General features: G+C 36.6%; 3 protein-coding genes across 6 annotated transcripts; 1 reads left to right on the top strand and 2 right to left on the bottom strand.

Annotated features, from left to right (window-relative positions):
- Positions 1-36: 36 nt before the first annotated feature.
- On the bottom strand, positions 37-7,550 carry LOC110694105. Of its 3 annotated transcripts, XM_021871265.1 has the most exons (6): positions 6,301-7,550; positions 4,229-4,538; positions 3,495-3,540; positions 1,054-1,280; positions 716-751; positions 37-624 (listed from the first exon to the last, which is right to left on the bottom strand). In XM_021871265.1, the coding sequence occupies exons 1-3, from the start codon at positions 6,984-6,986 to the stop codon at positions 3,508-3,510; spliced, it is 1,029 nt and encodes a 342-aa protein (XP_021726957.1). In that variant the 5' UTR covers positions 6,987-7,550; the 3' UTR covers positions 37-624; positions 716-751; positions 1,054-1,280; positions 3,495-3,507. The 3 variants fall into 3 exon arrangements, with proteins under 3 accessions (XP_021726957.1, XP_021726958.1, XP_021726956.1); XM_021871266.1 differs by having other exon boundaries at positions 37-641; positions 716-1,280; XM_021871264.1 differs by having other exon boundaries at positions 716-1,280.
- Positions 450-3,334, top strand: LOC110694103 (probable serine/threonine-protein kinase PBL28). Of its 2 annotated transcripts, XM_021871262.1 has the most exons (7): positions 450-574; positions 704-888; positions 1,101-1,299; positions 1,396-1,553; positions 1,626-1,730; positions 2,572-2,694; positions 2,788-3,334. In XM_021871262.1, the coding sequence occupies exons 1-7, from the start codon at positions 505-507 to the stop codon at positions 3,022-3,024; spliced, it is 1,077 nt and encodes a 358-aa protein (XP_021726954.1). In that variant the 5' UTR covers positions 450-504; the 3' UTR covers positions 3,025-3,334. The 2 variants fall into 2 exon arrangements, with proteins under 2 accessions (XP_021726954.1, XP_021726955.1); XM_021871263.1 differs by lacking the exon at positions 2,788-3,334 and having other exon boundaries at positions 2,531-2,694.
- Positions 7,551-12,459: 4,909 nt separating the features above from the next.
- On the bottom strand, positions 12,460-13,458 carry LOC110694590 (protein FAR1-RELATED SEQUENCE 5-like). Its single transcript, XM_021871755.1, has one exon. It carries the CDS (start codon positions 13,456-13,458, stop codon positions 12,460-12,462), a length of 999 nt encoding a protein of 332 aa, XP_021727447.1.
- Between the last annotated feature and the right edge of the window lie 5,076 nt (positions 13,459-18,534).

The following is an 18,534-nucleotide window of genomic DNA, read 5'->3' as shown; positions in this document are numbered from 1 at the left end:
GGAATAAAGGCACTAAAACTATGGAAATTATGGAAGGAAATAATAATGTTTAGACAAATTTATTTAGATTTTTCATGAAAATGCCATCTCAACAGCTCAGACCATTTTTTCACTCTTTCAAGAGAAACAGTTACAGGAAAAAAAATAGAAAATAAAAGAGACTTAAGCTTCTATCTCACTATCAAACCAACCCCTACTCCTGACTCCTGAGACTCTTGCTTTTTCTTTTCCTTAAAGTACTCTCTATCTCACTTTCTCTCTCTAAAATCTCAAAGGTTGTTGGAAGGTTAGTGTAATGGAGTATTCTTCAAACCAAGTTTTTACTTCCTCTCTATGTACTCCTCTTAAGGATTCCTCAACTCATACTTGCATAATTTAGTTCGCTGGCCTGCCGGTTGTTCTTCTATCTCTTGTATGGTAAATCAAATCTTGTTCGGTTTTATCAACGTAATCCAGCACACAAAGAAGTAGCTTTGTTCTACAAGGCTAATTAGTGTTCCCATAATGCCCTTTGGCTTGGTTTCAGCATGGAACAAACGGAGGAGGAGCAAATCTCAGGACCAGGGTGAATCTTGTAATGCATCCTAGCTCTTCATTGTGTACTTTTTTAAGTTACAATAGAAACTGGCAAAAAGTGGATTCTAATCATTGAAATGATAGATGCTAATCATGTAATTTATGATAAAATGTGAAACTTTTTCAGGGATTTACAAACCTGTAGAATATTGGCAACTTGAGGAACAGAACCCACCTGCAAAAAGACGCCAAGGATCATCTGTTTTCACCCTCAAGGAGATGGAAGCAGCGACAAAGTCATTCAGCGAAGAGAATTTCATAGGAAAGGGAGGTTTTGGATGGGTATACAAAGGAACTCTTCGATCAGGAGAGGTATGGTTAGGATTTAGGAAAGGAGTCTTTTTTCTTTTCTAACACTTGTAAATTAGTTAAAAACAGCACAAGATTGAATCCGAATTCCGTCTTTCAGTCGTTCACAAGCTTCATTCATATGAACAGAGGTTAAGCGTGAAAGAAATAACATTACCAATATATTACCATCATAAAATCTCTGATTGAATGCTGTTGCTTTGTGTATCCCTCAGGTTGTAGCAATCAAGAAAATGCAGCTGCCACCACTTAAAGCAGCAGAAGGTGAGCGTGAATTTCGGGTGGAAGTTGACATCTTGAGCAGACTGGACCATCCGAATCTGGTTACCTTAATCGGGTATTGTGCCGATGGAAAGCACCGGTTCCTTGTATATGAATACATGCAGAATGGCAACCTACAGGATCACTTGAACAGTAAGTTTACTTCATTCAAAAGGGATCATTCATAAAATTCTCAAATCACTTGAATATAATCAAATAATAACTTAAATTACAATTTGTTGAAAATAGGTGAACGCAAGATGGATTGGTCAACAAGGCTCAAAGTGGCACTAGGGGCAGCAAGGGGGCTTGCTTATCTGCATTCAAGTTCAGCAGTTGGTATACCTATCATCCATAGAGATCTCAAATCCACCAACATTCTTTTAAGCACCAACTTTGATGCGAAGGTAAAAAATCCAACCCACAAAGCTGCTTGTATTGCTGAGCAATTTGTTAATCGAACAGTGGCTTTTGAACAGATATCAGATTTTGGACTTGCAAAGTTGATGCCAGAGGGTCAAGAAACTTATGCAACAGTAAATGTACTAGGAACTTTTGGCTACTTCGACCCTGAGTATACATCGGTATGCTTTTCACTGAAAGCTTTAGCTGCTAGTTTTTTTCTCCAGCATCCATATAACTATATAAGAACTGTATTTGACAGTCTTATAATCTACATTCAGCTTTCCTATCTCAATCTCTCAGTCCTTTCTTTTCTTTGTTTTATGTTATACTATTGGGGAGGGGATGATTTAACATAAAAAAATGTTAAAAGCTACCATATCATAATAATAACAATCCAGATGCATTAATCTTGGGTACGTTTAAAAGAAACAGCATCCTCAAGTCGTGGACACAGACCAAGAATCAGCATCCTCAAGTCGTGAACACAGCTAGGAGCAAGAATAGCTATTTTAATCTCAAGCAAATCTTGACTAACTCTACATTCTAGTTATAACTGACATGAACATAAACCAGCTCCATAACCTTGAGGTTGACGGACACTTGATAAGCCTCCAAAAGCCAAGATAACCCCACCCTCATCCTTCAATAAAAATACCCCCATCTTTTATATGTTGGTTTTATAAGAAAGCATAAGGAATTCCATCAAAAAATAAATAAATAAATAAGCCACACAGAATGAATTCTAACATTTGGATCTTGTTTTGAACCCAGGTCTAAGGTTAAACCCCTGGAGAATTCTCCGGCTAGTTTAGCTAGCACCCAAAAAAACAAAATCAATTTTATTGAACTTGCCATTTCTAGTCCAATGTCAAATTATTCATGCAGTATTGTCAATCCTTGAAAGAGATTGAATTGCATATTGGAATGATAGGTCCTCTTTCATATGCTTCATCATCTATCTACAAACTTATTGCATCAGGTGATAAGAATGATCCTAATGAGATGCTATACTGGTAACAGACAGGAAGACTGACTCTACAAAGTGATGTTTATGCATTTGGGGTAGTGCTTCTTGAGCTTTTGACAGGCCGTAAAGCGGTCAATTTAAACCAGGGACCAACAGATCAAAACCTAGTATTACAGGTATGTTACAAATCTTACGATAAATTCACAATATACAACTCCTTGGAAATGTATTGCTGACAAATGACATCTAAATACAACAAAATGTTTCAGGCCAGAAACATGCTGAATGACCGAAAGAAGCTGCGGAAAATTATAGATCCTGAGCTACCACGGAACTCTTACACAATGGAATCTATAGCTATGTTTGCAAATTTAGCATCACGTTGTGTAAGAATCGATAGTACTGAAAGACCAACCATGTCAGAGTGTGTTAATGAGCTCCAACTGATTTTCCATACAAATTCCAAAGGCTTAGGTATGGCTCTACATACACTACGAATGATCTAAATTGCCAACATGCTTCTCTCATAGGAATGGCCCAAATTTGTTCAAATAATTCATTTCATCTGGAAATTCCCAAGCTTATAAGATTCGGGTTGTCTAGGTTAGGAGACAGAAGTTCCTTGATGGGAAAAAACTATAGGTTTCATTGCTTTTGTGTCCCTACTCCCTCGCAAACAGGGGGGAAGGGGGGGCTCTCTTTTGTATTTCTTGGTGTGGGTATAAAAGTGTACTAGTCTTATTAGTATTTATGATACATGCATCATGTACTTTTGAGTTCATGTGAAACAGAATAATTTCCAGCTTTGCACAGTAAGCATCAACTCTTAATAAACCCAATTCAGAAGTAACATCTTTATTCTCTCTTGTACGAGGGTATTTCTGGGGGCAGTAAAAAATACATATACTCATATATACATATTTGTGCACAATATGAACAGATTGTAATTGTATTTGTAAGTAACATTCATACTCACCAAAAGCTGAAATTCATCCATCCATATCAAGAGAGCTCTGCAAAACCTGAAGTGCAATAAAAGTCGATTCATGAAATTGATTAGTCGTGTTGAGAATCATAGTATTTTTTTTGGAATAAGGTCATAAAGAGCTATGATGTATATACAATCAATTGTGCAAGACAAGGTTATTAACCCGTATCACAGATCTACAGCACCACAGGGAGAATATTAAAAAGGCTACACAAAAAAGGTTTGTGTGCGAAGGTATAGTGTCTCAACACTTTCAAGTGGTCGTATGATGCCAAAGAAAACTCTATCCTTTTCAAAGTAAGATCAAGGAGAAGTGATCGGTGTTTCTTTAGCATTTTCAAGCCGTGGGGATAACAATTTATTCGTTCCCACCCACATGTTATTTAACTCATGGCAGTGAAAAATTAGAGGTAGGAAAATTTCTATAAGAATGAATCGGATGGTATGTCTTCCATGTTTGTTTAAGTACAGGATTATTTCATCAGAAAGCCCAACACACAAAGAATAATATAGATCTGAAATTGACCAAAAAATGAGCAGGTTCAGTCATGAGCACAAATCATAATGAATCAGTAGACTTGAGCACAGAACATACACACAAGTCCCCATCTGGTAGCCAGGTGCGCTGGTGCCTGGTGGTGTGTGTGAGAGAGAGAGAAGAGAGAACAAGAATCGGATCAATCCTGACTATCTCATTCCCAAGTTCAGAAGAGTATCATTACCTCATCGAACAATAAAGGTTCTGATTCTCCCCCATCATTTAAAGAGGGGTCTTCTTCTCCATCCCCTGCAACGATTGTCTCCAAGGGCTTGCTCAAAGCAGGAAGCTCCTTACACATCAAATGTTTCCGTCTTTGTAGGGAGAGTAGGACTAAGAAACTGTCTGTCTTGGCAATGGTGTATCCTGCCTTCTTATACATGTTAAACGGTGCTGAATCAATCATTCTACAATGCAAGTAGACATTTCTTGAGGTGCTCATGTTTGATATTAGTTCCTCACTTGCCTTCAAAAGATGCCAACCAATGCCCCTCCTGGAACAAATAACATCAATACTTTATTCCTAACTCAGCCAATCACTAATAATGCACATCAATTTTCAATATCGCATAGAAATGTGTATATCTAGCAAGTTGCAACTCCACTTTAATGATATTGGCATTCAGATAGCAGATAATTTGTGACAGTTTCTCAAACATTGAAAATTCAAGCATCCAACAGAAGATGGCTAACATTCATGTTAAGGCAGCAGGTCAAGATAAAGTATCTGAGAAATTACATGCGAAGTAAAAAATCTATACGCAAAAGTGCAGAACTTTAAATGAAGACACAGCTACAATTATTTGCACGTGTTTGTCATCAACTAAGAGAGATGCTACAAGTGAAACACCTCTTCATCATTGAGAATATTAATTAGGCTTAATTAGAAAATAACACCTGCAAAAAGACCCGATTTTGTTTATAACACCTTAACATTTCGAAATTTTATTATAACACCTACAAAAATCCCAAAATTTTGGTTTCACCACCCACTAACGGATTTTTGGATGGAAACCGTTAGTGGGACCCACTAGGGACACGTGTCAGTTGTTTATTGGCTTAAAAATAAAAATTTTGGGTTTTTTTTTTATTAATTTTTATTTTTAAGCCAATAAACAACTGACACGTGTCCCTAGTGGGTCCCACTAACGGTTTCCATCCAAAAATCCGTTAGTGGGTGGTGAAACCAAAATTTTGGGATTTTTGTAGGTGTTATAATAAAATTTCGAAATGTTAAGGTGTTATAAACAAAATCGGGTCTTTTTGCAGGTGTTATTTTCTAATTTGGCCTATTAATTAAAAAGAAAAAAAAAAGCATCTATAAGCATCATAAGTAGACATTTGAGCCAGCATCAATTCAGCAATTGCAAACGGTCATAATGGTTATGCATTAACATATACTTCGTATTTTTTTCAAAGCAAAATATCTCATGCCAATATTTATGGTTCTTTTTATCAGTAGTTCCCTGTTGTGCTTTGCAAATGTCTTGTAATTTATGCTTTTTTAACAGTAGTTAAATTCAATTCAGGCACCTTCCTCTAAAGCCCGCAGTACAAATTCAAAAGAAAGCACCAAAAGTAACAGGACAGAAATGTGATGCTTAAACCAAAGAAATGATCATGCTCATCACCTCATCCTGGTTCCTACTTCCTATCCAAGCGCAAAAGTACACCCTGATAGTAGAGACTCCAAAGAAAATCAACGTCATATTTTACTAAGAATAGAGCCTCAAATTATAAGGTCCTTAACTTTTCAAAAAGAATTGATGTTGCCTTTACTTAGCTTTTTAGTTATATAATATTGCCTTTTTGTTATATGAAGGTTATGATAGCACCTTCACGCTGCTTATTTTATACAAACGCCCAATTTTTGAGATACTTTTAACTTGCTTAATTTACATATACAGACATGTATGAAGAAGATAACCATTTCTATCCAATAATGAAAATGTCAATTTGCGACAATCTCTAAGCCAAAAATAAGACTAATAGCATATGAAAGCAATTTGCACAGCAAAGATCATTTCAATCCCAATCATAATTCGAAGCATTAGATCAATTTTACAGTATATAATAGGCCGCGCCAATGTTGTAAACAATCTAAACATAATGTCCTCAAAATTCACATAAGCGTGTACACTCACTTCCATAGGCAAAGTATATATGCATCAAGAATTCAAGATAACCAACAATTCTAGAAAATGTAAGTTGTATATGAAATACCTACACTATAAATCAGAGAATGAAGAATTTCACCTTCGAAGGCGGTCTTTCACGGTCATATTACATATGTAAGGGCAATCTTTAGGTGGGGTTGGCGTAGGAGGTGAAGAATTAGCACCCCTTCTATCAAAGGAAAAGGACACTTCCACTGTTCCAGCTAATTCATCTTTTCTACCTTCACCATCAACATCAACATTCCCTTCTTCGACTCGAAAAAATCCGATTAGGGTAACACAATGAGGCATCAAACCCCTCCTCTCAATCAAATACTGCTTAATCAAAAAACCCAACACAGTTAAGTACATATTAGGCAAAAACATGGACTCGGCAAATGCTTCTGCAAGCAATTCAACAACAATATTAAGCTCCATATCCTTCATAACCCTAATACTCAAATACCCAGATGGCAATTTGCAAGAATAAGTGTAATTTTCAAGAAATTGAAGTTTTTGGAGCTCGTTATCCGTTAAAAAACGGCTAAATTTTAGTGGGTTTTGGGTGTTGTACGCAATGGAAGTTTGGGGTGAAGATGAAGGATGATCAGAGGAGGAAGAAGAGGTGGAGAAGCGAGTGAATTGGGAGTTGAAATTGGATTGTTTAGATCTTTTTGGAAGAGAGAGAAAGAGGGGTTGGAGCTTTGATTTGGGAGTGAATTTTGATTGGAAAGTGGGGTGAAGATGAGAATCAGCAATAGGGTAGAGAAAGAGTGTTGCCGCCATTGTTGGAAAGCTTTGGGAAAATGATTGTTCTAAAGTTGTGCAAGAAATGGAGTTGGTAGCATAACTTGCATCTCATTTTGAGGGAGGAATTGTGTTGGATGGATAAGGCAAATTCGTGGAAAAGACAGGTTTGACGTGTTTGCATCGAGAAAAAGGAAGGGTGTTATTATTCGTCGCTCCCATTCTACCGGTAACGCTCCCTTTTTTATTTGAAATTTCAATTTTACCCCTAATATTTAAATACGGTTTTTTTCACTTCCCGACCAACATTTCTCACTTTCTTACTTCTCTCTCTAACTCTCTTACTCTCTAACTCTCTAAAACACTCTTAAAATCTGAAACAAAAAAAAAATCCAAATTTTTTTCTTCATTTTTAAAAAAAAAAAACAATCATCAAAAACACAAAAAAAAATGGGTGATTCAAGGCGGATAAGGCTGAAATTCGGAGGGAGGAGCTTTGGCGGCGGTGGAGGCAGCGGAGGTGGCGGCGGCGACGCAGGCGAGTAGGTAAATTTTTTTTTTAATTATGGATCGTGGAACTTCCGCCCAAAAAATCCGGAAGTTCCATGGAGGATCCGCCTGAAATTTCCGGATCCTCCTTGGAACTTCCGGATTTTTTGGGCGGAAGTTCAAAATTTTTTTTTTTTGTTTTTTTTTCCCGTTAATAATATGGTTTTGTAATTATTTATTGTTAATTTTAATTTATTTATTTTTTTTGGATTTTGTTATTTTTGTTGTTATTTTGAAGTGTTATGGTTATTATTATTATTATTGTTATTATTATTGTTGATATTATTATTATTATTGTTGTTATTATTATGGTTAGTATATTTTGTAGTGTTATTATTTTTAAAAATATGATAATTTTTATTTTTTTTTGATATTAGGGTTTTTATTATTATTGTTATTATGGTTATTGTTGTTGTTGTTAATTTATTTTTTATTTTTTTTGGATTTTGTTATTTTTGTTATTATTTTGAAGTGTTATGGTTAGTATTATTATAATTATTATTGTTATTATTATTGTTGATATTATTATTATTATTGTTGTTGTTGTTGTTGTTGTTATTATTATGGTTAGCATATTTTGTAGTGTTATTATTTTTAAAAATATGATTAGTATTATTATTAAACTAATTTGATATTAGGGTTTTTATGGTTATTGTTGTTGTTTAATTTATTTGTTGTTGTTGTTGTTGTTGTTGTTGTTGTTGTTGTTGTTGTTGTTGTTGTTATAATAATATTATTATTATTGTTATTAGTAGTACTATTATTAATATTTTTAATTATGATTAGTATTATTGTTGTTGATATTAGTGTTATTATTATTGTTATTATGGTTATTGTTGTTGTTGTTAATTTGTATTTGTTGTTGTTGTTGTTGTTGTTGTTGTTGTTGTTGTTGTTGTTGTTGTTATTATTGTTATTATGGTTATTGTTGTTGTTTTTTATTTTATTTGTTGTTGTTGTTGTTGTTATTCTTGGCCTTCTATGGTTCTTGTTGTTGTTGTTGTTAATTTTAATTTTTTTTTGTTGTTGTTATTACGATTATGATTGTTGGTGTTGTTGTTTTGATTATTGTTTATTATTATTATTATTATTATTATTATTATTATTATTACTAAAATCGGATTATTTTCTTATTTTATGTAGATCGAGGGTTCTGGTGCTCGACATGCAATATCACGACGTCTGAATGCGTCTGTTAGGAGAGACATCTCGTTCAGCACCGCTTCAGCCCGAGCAGCAGCAATATGGGTCTACTAGTGGTTGGTCGGGAGACCAACAGTCTGGTAGTAGTCGGCCCTTGTACTCTGCAAGTGGAGCACCCATATCTGACGAGGAAGACGAATGTTCGGCTAGTCATGCTGGTGACCGGGATGAAGAACAGGATCCTCAGGATTACCATATGGTATATAGGGGTCAGTTTGGGAGATTTGTTGGTAGTGGATCGAGTCAGCCTACTTTCAGCTCTGCAGAGGCATGGTTAGTGCAGGAACCGATGCTGGGTGGGCCTGAGGATGGGTCAGTTATCCCTAGTTTTGGCGGTCACGTGGCACGATATATCTGGATGGAGCAGGAGCGTAGTGTTTTGCGCTGTTTGAGTAGGACAAAGTTATGTTCTGACTTGTTCACTTGGCGAGGTCGTCAATCTGTGGAGGACCTCGCGGCGATTGATGCTAGTTGATTGTCTCACTTGCCCGACCTGATGTTTAAGAGAATTGATTGGCCGTTGATTTATGCTTTTGTTGAGAGGTGGCAGCCAGATACGAACACCTTTCACATGCCATTTGGGGAGATTACGATCTTGTTGCACGACGTGTACAACATACTTGGGTTACGGGTAGCAGGCAATATGGTCACCACTACTCCTAGCACGAACGTGTTACGGGATGCGTGCTCGATCACCATGGATATGACTCCAGATGATCTGTCTGAGATTTGCGGCACAAAGACCATTTGGCAGGGTAGTGGGGTGTTGACTGATAAGATTTTTGAGTCGACATTGGCGGTTGACCGGGAGTTTAGTGATCAGCTTGATGGATACTTGTGGTTAGTGCTTGGAGGTACACTGTTTGTAGCTTAGACAAGAGTGGTAACCGTACGCATCCTTCCTTCCTCCACGAGCTATGTTACATGGATGTCCCTATTAACGAGTATGCTTGGGGAACAGCTGCACTGGCCTACTTGTATTGGCAATTGGGCACGACATCACGAAAAGGTGCTGATTCGATTGCTGGTTGTCTCATGCTTTTGCAAGCGTGGATTTACGAGTACTTTCCGTGCTTTCGGCCACAGCAGGGTACCTTGACCCGGGACCTTCAAATGCCTCGTGCGTCTGCTTGGGATGTTGGAGCGGGATGTCCTAGCAAGAACCTGGAGCGCCTGTTAGCTTTTCGTACTAGAATTGATGCGCTTACTGACCGTGAGGTGAACTGGCTACCGTACGGAGTTGATCCTCATTACGAGTGCCCCCCACTTTATTCATTGGTTGCATCCAGTACCGTAACATCATTGAGTCGTACATGCCTGATAGAGTGGTGCGCCAACTTGGTTTCGTGCAAGGCATTCCCCGCGAGATCATCAGGCCAGAGAAGGCCAAGAGGCCGACTAACTTGAAGATGTATCGGGTAGACTTCCCGACCGAGATGACAGATGTGATGTGGAAGAGGTTTGTCCCTGGGGTATCTCAGAGTGTAGTTTTAGGTGCCCTCACCAGGCTTAGTGCGCTGTAGCTCCTTCGGTTGCGCCTGGTTACATGTAGTGGCTGTACAGGTTTTCTCACCCGCGGGTATCTCCAGGTGCAGGAGTTACAAGCAACCTGCCTGAGCAGACTAACACTGATTATGTAAGTATTTATGCTTATTATTATATTAACAATGACTTTATGAATTTTTGTGTTTATAATATGTTATTGTTTGATTTGCAGCGGATGGGTCGGTCCATAGAGATTCACCAAAGAGCACTGGGTGAGTATCCTGAAATGTCGAGTGAGACTCGAACAATGACTGAGCAGCTTATATTTGGTTGGAAGTAAAAAATGGGACTTTAGATTATTTTGATTAGAAGTTGTGTTAGTGGTTTTAGTTATGTTATGAACTTTTTTTTTTTAAAATGTAATGTATAAACTGGACACTTATTTATTTTTATATTTGATGTTTTGTTGCATATCATGTTAGATTAAAAGCAAATACATTTAAAATTAATTTCATAATTCTAATTTTCTTACAAATGTTCAAAGTTAGTGAATGTACATTACAAACTACCTAGCTAATGCATCCCACATGTCCCTTCTCAATTGATATTGTTGATCCCATCCATTGACACTATCCTCGTGGTGTTTCGTCCACCAACCGGCGATCGGCGGGAGAGGTGAATCAGGTACAAGGTCAAGACAGATGAAATGTTTTTAACCAACTGTAGCAATCATAAACTCTCGAGTCGGTGACCGAACCCCGTTGCGTTCCCTCAGCGGTAAGACTGTGATGCATGGGTAGTAGCAAGTTGGTACTAGGCCTACCCCGAGACAAATCACCCTTGCGTTGAACCACGTAGCAATAGGAAATAAATCTTGAATTATAACCATCCAATGCCGCTCCCCGACAGCCCCACCATCCCATCGAATACGCTCTACGTTCATCCAAAGTCGCCCAAACCCGTAAATCCGTTCGTACAAATCAGGATGACATGCGATCTCGTTCGCTATTGTTTCTCGAGCGTCAAACCAGTGATTTTGATCGCCAAAGAAGAAGTCGGCGACACAACGAAAGCCATAGTTCCCATCACCAATGACATCCTTCCAAGACGAAATGTACGGCAACATTGGGGCTGGAAGCAAGTTCAAATACCTGCATTGACTAATGTCACTTGGATCTACAACACAATATTAAAAGATAAATTATTAGTAAAGCTACAAGTATTAAGTTTACATATTTTAATATTACATATAGAATTTTAATATTACCTGAATCTGGGTCACCACCACGTTGAGTGTGTTGACGGTTCACATGCTCGAAATAGCTACGATCACACCTGGTGTCATTTTTCTTTGGTCTACCACGAGTGTTGAGGTTGATATGTGGTTCTTCAAGGTGTGAATGATTTGGATGTAGCTCCTCTTCAATGATTCGCGTTACATTTCGACGTACGGCCGAGTCACTTTCCATGACTTCATCAATTAGGGACCGAAAATGTGCAGCCTCCTCGGTCGAATCATTAACCACTTCAGGAATGTTAACACCATCACCAATAACCAGTGTCTTCTAGAAAGAATGAATTTGGCTGCTATACAATCCTGTCTGTGCAACTATCGAATCATGTATCTGGCAAGCACATGGAAGACCATGGGTCACACGCATAACACATCCACACCGTTCATGGACCTGGTAACTCAAATCCCGCATCCTTTTCGTCTCGTTATCCATTACTTTCAAGCAATGTTGAGACACTTTGCCATTTATACGTGACAGTGGCAACTGTTTGTACATCTGACCAATTTTAGACCTTGATGCCTCCAAGTCATTACGAATTTGTATGATGCGATTATCGATATGACAATGGACTCGGGCCCACACGGTATCCAAAGAACCTGCCAATGATTCTAATTAGTAAATACATTTTAATTTGCAGTATTATAATTACAATTACGTAACAACGATAACAACTAATAAAATAATACAACTAACCTGTGGATGATTCAAACCAAGTTTTTACTGCTGAATGTTGGCTCTCAACTCTGCAGTTGGTGGTGTTACCAAAGTGAAGAACCTGGTTCGTCCAAAATTTCACAATTTCTCCTTATGACAAAGCCATGTTCTCTGAACATACTGAATCACTGCCGGATATTTTCCCCACCTCACTTGCATGGCAGCTAGAGCATGATCATACTCCGCCTGTGTTGTTTCATTCACGATTTTGAACCATCTCCCAGCTCTAAAACTGACACCAACCTTCTTGTTTCCGAACATCTTCGTCACCTTAGCCTCCACATCTCCGTTGATGTGCCATAGACAGAGTAAATGTGACGTCCCTTAAAGACTTCTCTCAAAGTCGCACATAGCCCAAGATCACGGTCTGAAATAAATACAGATGACTCTTTATCAAACCTAATCAACTCCCTTAATCTCTGCAACACCCACCGATAGCTAGCCATGCACTCGTCGCGCATGAAAACATATCCAACTAGAAAATTCTGGTTTGTCGGTGTCACACCTACTATCTCAAAGAAAGGCATGTTATATCGATTGGTCTTGTAAGTAGAATCCATACCTATGACATGTGGGTATGTGCGGAGTATGTTGACCATGATCGGGTGCACCATAAATGCATGTTGCAAAACGTTGTGATCATCGTTCGTGACCCAGTAAATGTATTTACTCTCTCTCGCCAGATGAAGAAATTGTTGAACAACTCCTCTTCCTTCGGACATCTCCATCCTGAAGTCATTTTGGCAATTGTAAATGTGTTTGATGTTTGGATGATCATCAGGAAATTGCTCGGCAATAGTGGACATGATGTTACGGGGAGCAACCTTGGACTTTGTCATGTTCCGCACAACCTGTTTTGCACCCGGACTCAATCCGCTCACTTTACGGTGACCCTCTTGGTACACAATCATTGGGTGGTTATGTGTCCCGGTGTGATCATTTTTCGCAATGATCTTCCAACTGTCGGTGCTGACATCATAATATATCTTGATGTAGAATGGACAACCATTAGCTTTGGTTTTCGTGTCCTTCCGTATCGCGTGCTCCAAATCTCTCGGCTTGCTCCTTCGTGACCGATCACATCGCAAATACCGATACGGCCGACCATCTCTGGTTTTGTTATAAGACGATTTCACCAATATAAATCCCAATTTTATGGAAACACCATCAGCCCATGTAACTACATCGTCAAATGTAGAAAAAAATATATCCGTGACAAAATTCTCACTATAATTCACACCGTCATCGCCTTCCTCAGATTCCATATCCTATACAAATTAAACAAAACATGGTTTCTGTCAAAATAATAATAATAAAAACAACAACAACAACAACAACAACAACAACAATAATAATAATAATAATAATAACAATACTAATAATAATAGTAATAATAATAACAATACTAATAATAATAATAATAATAATAACAACAAATACAAAACAATAACAATATTAATAATATTATTAAAAATAATAATAAACAATTATAACAACAAATACAAAACAATAATACCATAACATTAATTACTAAATAATAATAATATTATTATTATTAAAATTATATTTCTACTAATTAATAATAACAACAACAACAACAACAACAACAACAACAACAACAACAACAACAACAACAACAATAATAACAACAACAACAACAACAATAATATCAACTACAAAAACAACAATAACAACAACAACTACGATAATAATAATAATAATAAATAATAATAATAATAATAATAGTAATAATAATAATAATAATAATATTATTATTATTATTATCAATAATAATAATAATATAAATAATAATAATAATGTAACAAAAAATAATCATATTACTAATAATCATATTAATACAAAAAAATTACATTAATTATCAAATACTAAATCACAACAATAATCACAAGACCACGAAAAAAAACAAAAAAAAAAACAAACTTAATTAACATTAAAAAAATAAACGTACTTAACATTTAAAAAAAATAAACAGGGACATCCGCCTAAAATATCTGGATGTCCCTAGGTACTTCCGCCTAAAATTTCCGGATGTACCATAGAAGATCCGGATTTTTCAGGCAGATCCCTACTTCCGCTTGAAATTTCCGGATGTTCCATGGTACATCCGGAAATTTTAGGCGAATGTACCTAGGACATCCGGAAATTTTAGGCGGATGTCCTATTTGTAGAAAATAAAAAATAAAACTTACAGAATGTTCCGACGCATTCTCCGGCGTACGAATGTTCCACTCGCCGTCCATGACCCAAGACCCATCGGAAAATTTCACGATTAATTAACTTTTTTTAAAAAATAAAATTAAGGTGGTCGTGGGGACCGATTTGGTTTTAAGGTCGTGGAGACCGATTTTGGGAGGCTCGGGATAGCAAGGTCGTAATGTGAGGGGACCGTTTCATGTAATGTTTCCAAATGGGGAACAAGGTCCTTTTTATAACACAAATTGCATAAAGGGCATAGTTGTCCATTCAAGTCAAAAAGGGAGCGTTACCCGGTAAAATGGGAGCGACGAATAGCAGTTCAAAATAGGAAAGGTGTCATTTGGTTTAATTTAGGTTGTGTTCTTTAGAGCTGATTTACTTTCATGCTCTGAACGGCTCTATTTTGCTAAAATTTGCTCCGCGGTGTGTGGAAGACCAACTCTCTCTACTCTACTGAAATATGTTCAACTTTGTTTTATTCTGCCTGAAGTTCAAAAATCAGGGTCTTACATATGAATTACTCAGTAAAATTTCTCATGAATTACAAACTTATTTAATTAACATTGAGAGAAGCAATTTTTCATGACAATTTCTACTTACCTAGAGGATTAGTTAAGTTAATTCCTAAATTTCAATTCCATATTTCACCAAAAATTTGTCAACTAAACAATACACTTAACTTGTAATTCCTAGGAAATCTTACTTCTCATGTTTTTCATATCATCAACCAAACAAACCCAAAAAATTTTACAAGGTGACCTCAAGGAATTAAACCCGAAAATTGACTCCAACTTATTTTATTCATCCCACTACCGAATTAAAGCGGATAATATTGAGTTGTATAAGGCTTGTACCCGGTATCATATCAATTTGCAAGACCTCAACTCGAATCTGAATAGATGAATAAATTACATGTTAACATTCAATAAGAGCAACTCCAATGCTTGTAGCTAAGGACTTGCTTGCAATTTAGAAAATTCCCTAGCTATTTGTTTAACCATTGGAGCTTAAAATTAAATTAGTTTGGTCAAGCAAATTAGAGCATCTCCAATGGCAAGCTACAATGCTTTTGTAGCTTGCTTTTCCACATCAATTTCTAAGTTACAAAACTTTTTAAGCAACAAATTGTTCTAATAGTAAGCCACAACATATTGTAGCTTGTAAAAAATAAAATTTAAAAAATAATAGATAATTATACACATGTTACAATGTAAGTGAAAATTATTTGTCTCTTTTTCAATCAAGCTTGTACCTTGGTTGGGCTACAGTTAGTTGCATGTTGCTCAATTTTTTATTCTCCAATGATAAGCATGTAGCTAGGAACTTTATTTAAATTGCAAGCAAATCCTTATAATTGAACCATTGAAGATGCTCTTAGTTTAGTAAAAAACTAATTTGCTTGAGAAATAAAATTGCCAAAAGATAGGTTGATTACAAAAATTAAATGTAAAAAGCTAATTAAATTAACAAATTGATGCTCAATTAAATTACAAGCTACTAGCTAACCATTGGAGCACAAATTAGCTACAAAAGATATTAACTTATAACCTTATGTGGCATAACAAGCTAATTTGTTGATTAGCTTACTATTGAAGTTGCTCAAACTCATTCCCACTCCAAACCTGAAATGTTTAAACGACTTAATATGTGACTCGTTTAACCTAATTAAATTGTTTACAACCCGTGCCTAAACCCTTTTGCAAACCATGATTCGTTTAATTAGTCATTAACTACTAGACTAATTACTACTATATCATCCCGTTCACCCAAAAAAAAAAATTACTACTATATCATGAGTAGTTCAAAAATTACTACGACAACATTTTTTATTTGGTTATAGTCTTATATACTCTTACAAACATTATGAGGTTTGCTATCAACTTATAAAGTGTGAATTTTGTAGTGTTTTGCAATTACATTAATTGGTAGCTAATGAGTTCGTTATACATTTAAATTTACTATCATTATTCATAAATAAATGTTAGTTTTTATTAAAGATACATACTACCTCCACTTCGCATTACTCGCAACAAAGAGGTATTATTTGTGAGATATAAAATATCCCTTTGTTGCAAGTAATGCGAAGCGAAGGTAGTATTAAAATCTAAATTATTTATCGAGTGTATACAAAGGGTTTTTTTTATATTATATTATTAAGGAAAAATAAAAAAGAATAATCCCACATTTCGCTCATCTGCTCAAAATAATCCCACCTTGTAACTCCATCTTCCCAAAATAATCCTTTTTACCTTCAACCTGTAAAACAGGTTATATTTTTTATTTTTTTTCCCTCTAATCCCTCTTCTCTCACCTCCATGGCTGCATCCATGTCAAACACCTCCACAGTCCACACCACCACCGACCTGACTTGCAACCCAAAATCGTGCAGCCACCTACTGTAACACCCCAATAATTCTCTCTTAAAACCTGTAAATACCCTGAACAAAATCCAAGAGAATTACTGACGTGCTACCGCCACGTGTTCAAACGTTAAGGCTTTATCAGAAAATAGCAGCGGAAAAACTAACTCAGTTATAAATAAGGTTCAAAACCAATAACCAAAACCAAATTAAATCATACAACTTGGAACCAATAAGGCCCTTATTCAAAACCCCACAAAAGTAGTAAATAAATAAACCAGAGTTTAAATAAATTCAAACTTATGAAAAGTAATAAACTGCGAATAATAACCGACTCTCTACTCAAAATCCCACAACCCTGATGCGAATGCTGCGTATGTAAGAACCTGTGGTTAATCTGCTCCCCAATATTACAAGTGTAATAATTGGATCGTCACATGGTCATTGAAAGGCGAAGGCCATGACCAAAGAAAGACACACAAAGCACGCAATCAGCAAAGCTGAGTACATACAAGCTGCAAAACATAAAAGAAATCTCTAACGTGCTACTAATAATCAACCATTACGCATCATTAGTTTATAGACTCGGCACATGACTCAACTATTTATATTACTAAGACTCCATTAATTAATAATAGGTAAATCATTATTTTTTATTGGAAACAAGGCAAAGTGCTAGACTTGATAGAGCACTTTGTAATGGAGAGTGGGCTACTCGATTTGATAAGGCTATGATGAAGCATCTCCCGGCAGTAAGTTCTGATCATTGCCCCCTCTTTATATCCCCGAATGGATTTACCCCATTGCAATCCCTTCATAGACCTTTTCGGTTCCCAGCTACATGGCTAACTCATGAAAAATTTAAAGAATTTGTGGCGGAAAAGTGGGATGTGCAAGGTAATCTAATGGACTCGCTGAGCAAACTGTCGAATGATCTTCAGAATTGGAACAGAGATGTCTTTGGCAACATTTTTAAGCTGAAAAGAATGCTTCATGCGCGTATTGCTGGTATACAAAAGAATTGGCAGTGAAAGTAGACAGGGGCTTGATCAAACTAGAGGCTCGACTTAGGAGGGAATTGGATGAAATTTTGGAAAGAGAAGAGATCTTATGGTACCAGAAGGCGCGCATCGATTGGTTGAAGCATGGGGATCGAAACACGACCTTTTTCCACTTGAGCACAGATGTTAAGAGATGGAAAAATAAGGTGGTGACTATTAAAGGTTCGAAGATAAAGTTGAAATTAAGGAACACATTGTGAATTATTTTTCGACTTTATTTAGTGAAGAAGGGGAGCCTGAATTTTTTGATGTTCCCTCTGATATTTTTCCAGAGCTATCTGCACAAGATTGGAGAGCCCTCACCTTACCTTACTCAAGAGTTGAAATTGAAAAAGTGATTAAGGAGATGGGAGCGTTGAAGGCCCCGGGGCCGGATGGTTTTCAAGCGTTATTTTACCAAAAAAATTGGGAAATTGTGGCTGAAACAGTGTTAAGCACGATTATTCCAATTTTGGAAGGGAAAGGCTTACCGGAGCATCTAAATGATACTTTCATTGCTCTTATTCCCAAAATTGAGCAACCAGAGCTAGCCTCTCAATTTCGACCCTTAGGACTTTGTAATGTAGCCTATAAGGTGGTGACAAAAGTCTTGGTAAACTGATTGAAACCCATTCTCCCTCATATCATCTCCAACACCCAAGCAAGCTTTGTGCCGGGGAGACAAATCACGGATAACATTGTGATTGTGCAGGAAGTCATACAC

This window comes from Chenopodium quinoa, unplaced genomic scaffold, assembly GCF_001683475.1.
Source record: "Chenopodium quinoa cultivar QQ74 unplaced genomic scaffold, ASM168347v1, whole genome shotgun sequence".
Lineage (NCBI taxonomy): Eukaryota > Viridiplantae > Streptophyta > Magnoliopsida > Caryophyllales > Amaranthaceae > Chenopodium > Chenopodium quinoa.
This window is presented reverse-complemented; position numbering and strand designations above follow the sequence as displayed.

What these genes read in the sequence shown, in the direction of transcription:
- LOC110694103 (XM_021871262.1), top strand. Translation starts at nt 505, where the DNA reads ATGCCCTTTGGCTTGGTTTCAGCATGGAACAAACGGAGGAGGAGCAAA. An exon ending in TCAGGACCAGGGTGAATCTT is followed by an intron (nt 575 to 703) that starts GTAATGCATCCT and finishes AAACTTTTTCAG; the next exon opens with GGATTTACAAACCTGTAGAA. An exon ending in CCTACAGGATCACTTGAACA is followed by an intron (nt 1,300 to 1,395) that starts GTAAGTTTACTT and finishes TGTTGAAAATAG; the next exon opens with GTGAACGCAAGATGGATTGG.
- LOC110694105 (XM_021871266.1), bottom strand. Translation starts at nt 6,986, where the DNA reads ATGGCGGCAACACTCTTTCTCTACCCTATTGCTGATTCTCATCTTCAC. An exon ending in GTGAAAGACCGCCTTCGAAG is followed by an intron (nt 4,539 to 6,300) that starts GTGAAATTCTTC and finishes TATTTGTTCCAG; the next exon opens with GAGGGGCATTGGTTGGCATC. An exon ending in AACCTTTATTGTTCGATGAG is followed by an intron (nt 3,541 to 4,228) that starts GTAATGATACTC and finishes ATTGCACTTCAG; the next exon opens with GTTTTGCAGAGCTCTCTTGA.
- LOC110694590 (XM_021871755.1), bottom strand. Translation starts at nt 13,458, where the DNA reads ATGGAATCTGAGGAAGGCGATGACGGTGTGAATTATAGTGAGAATTTT.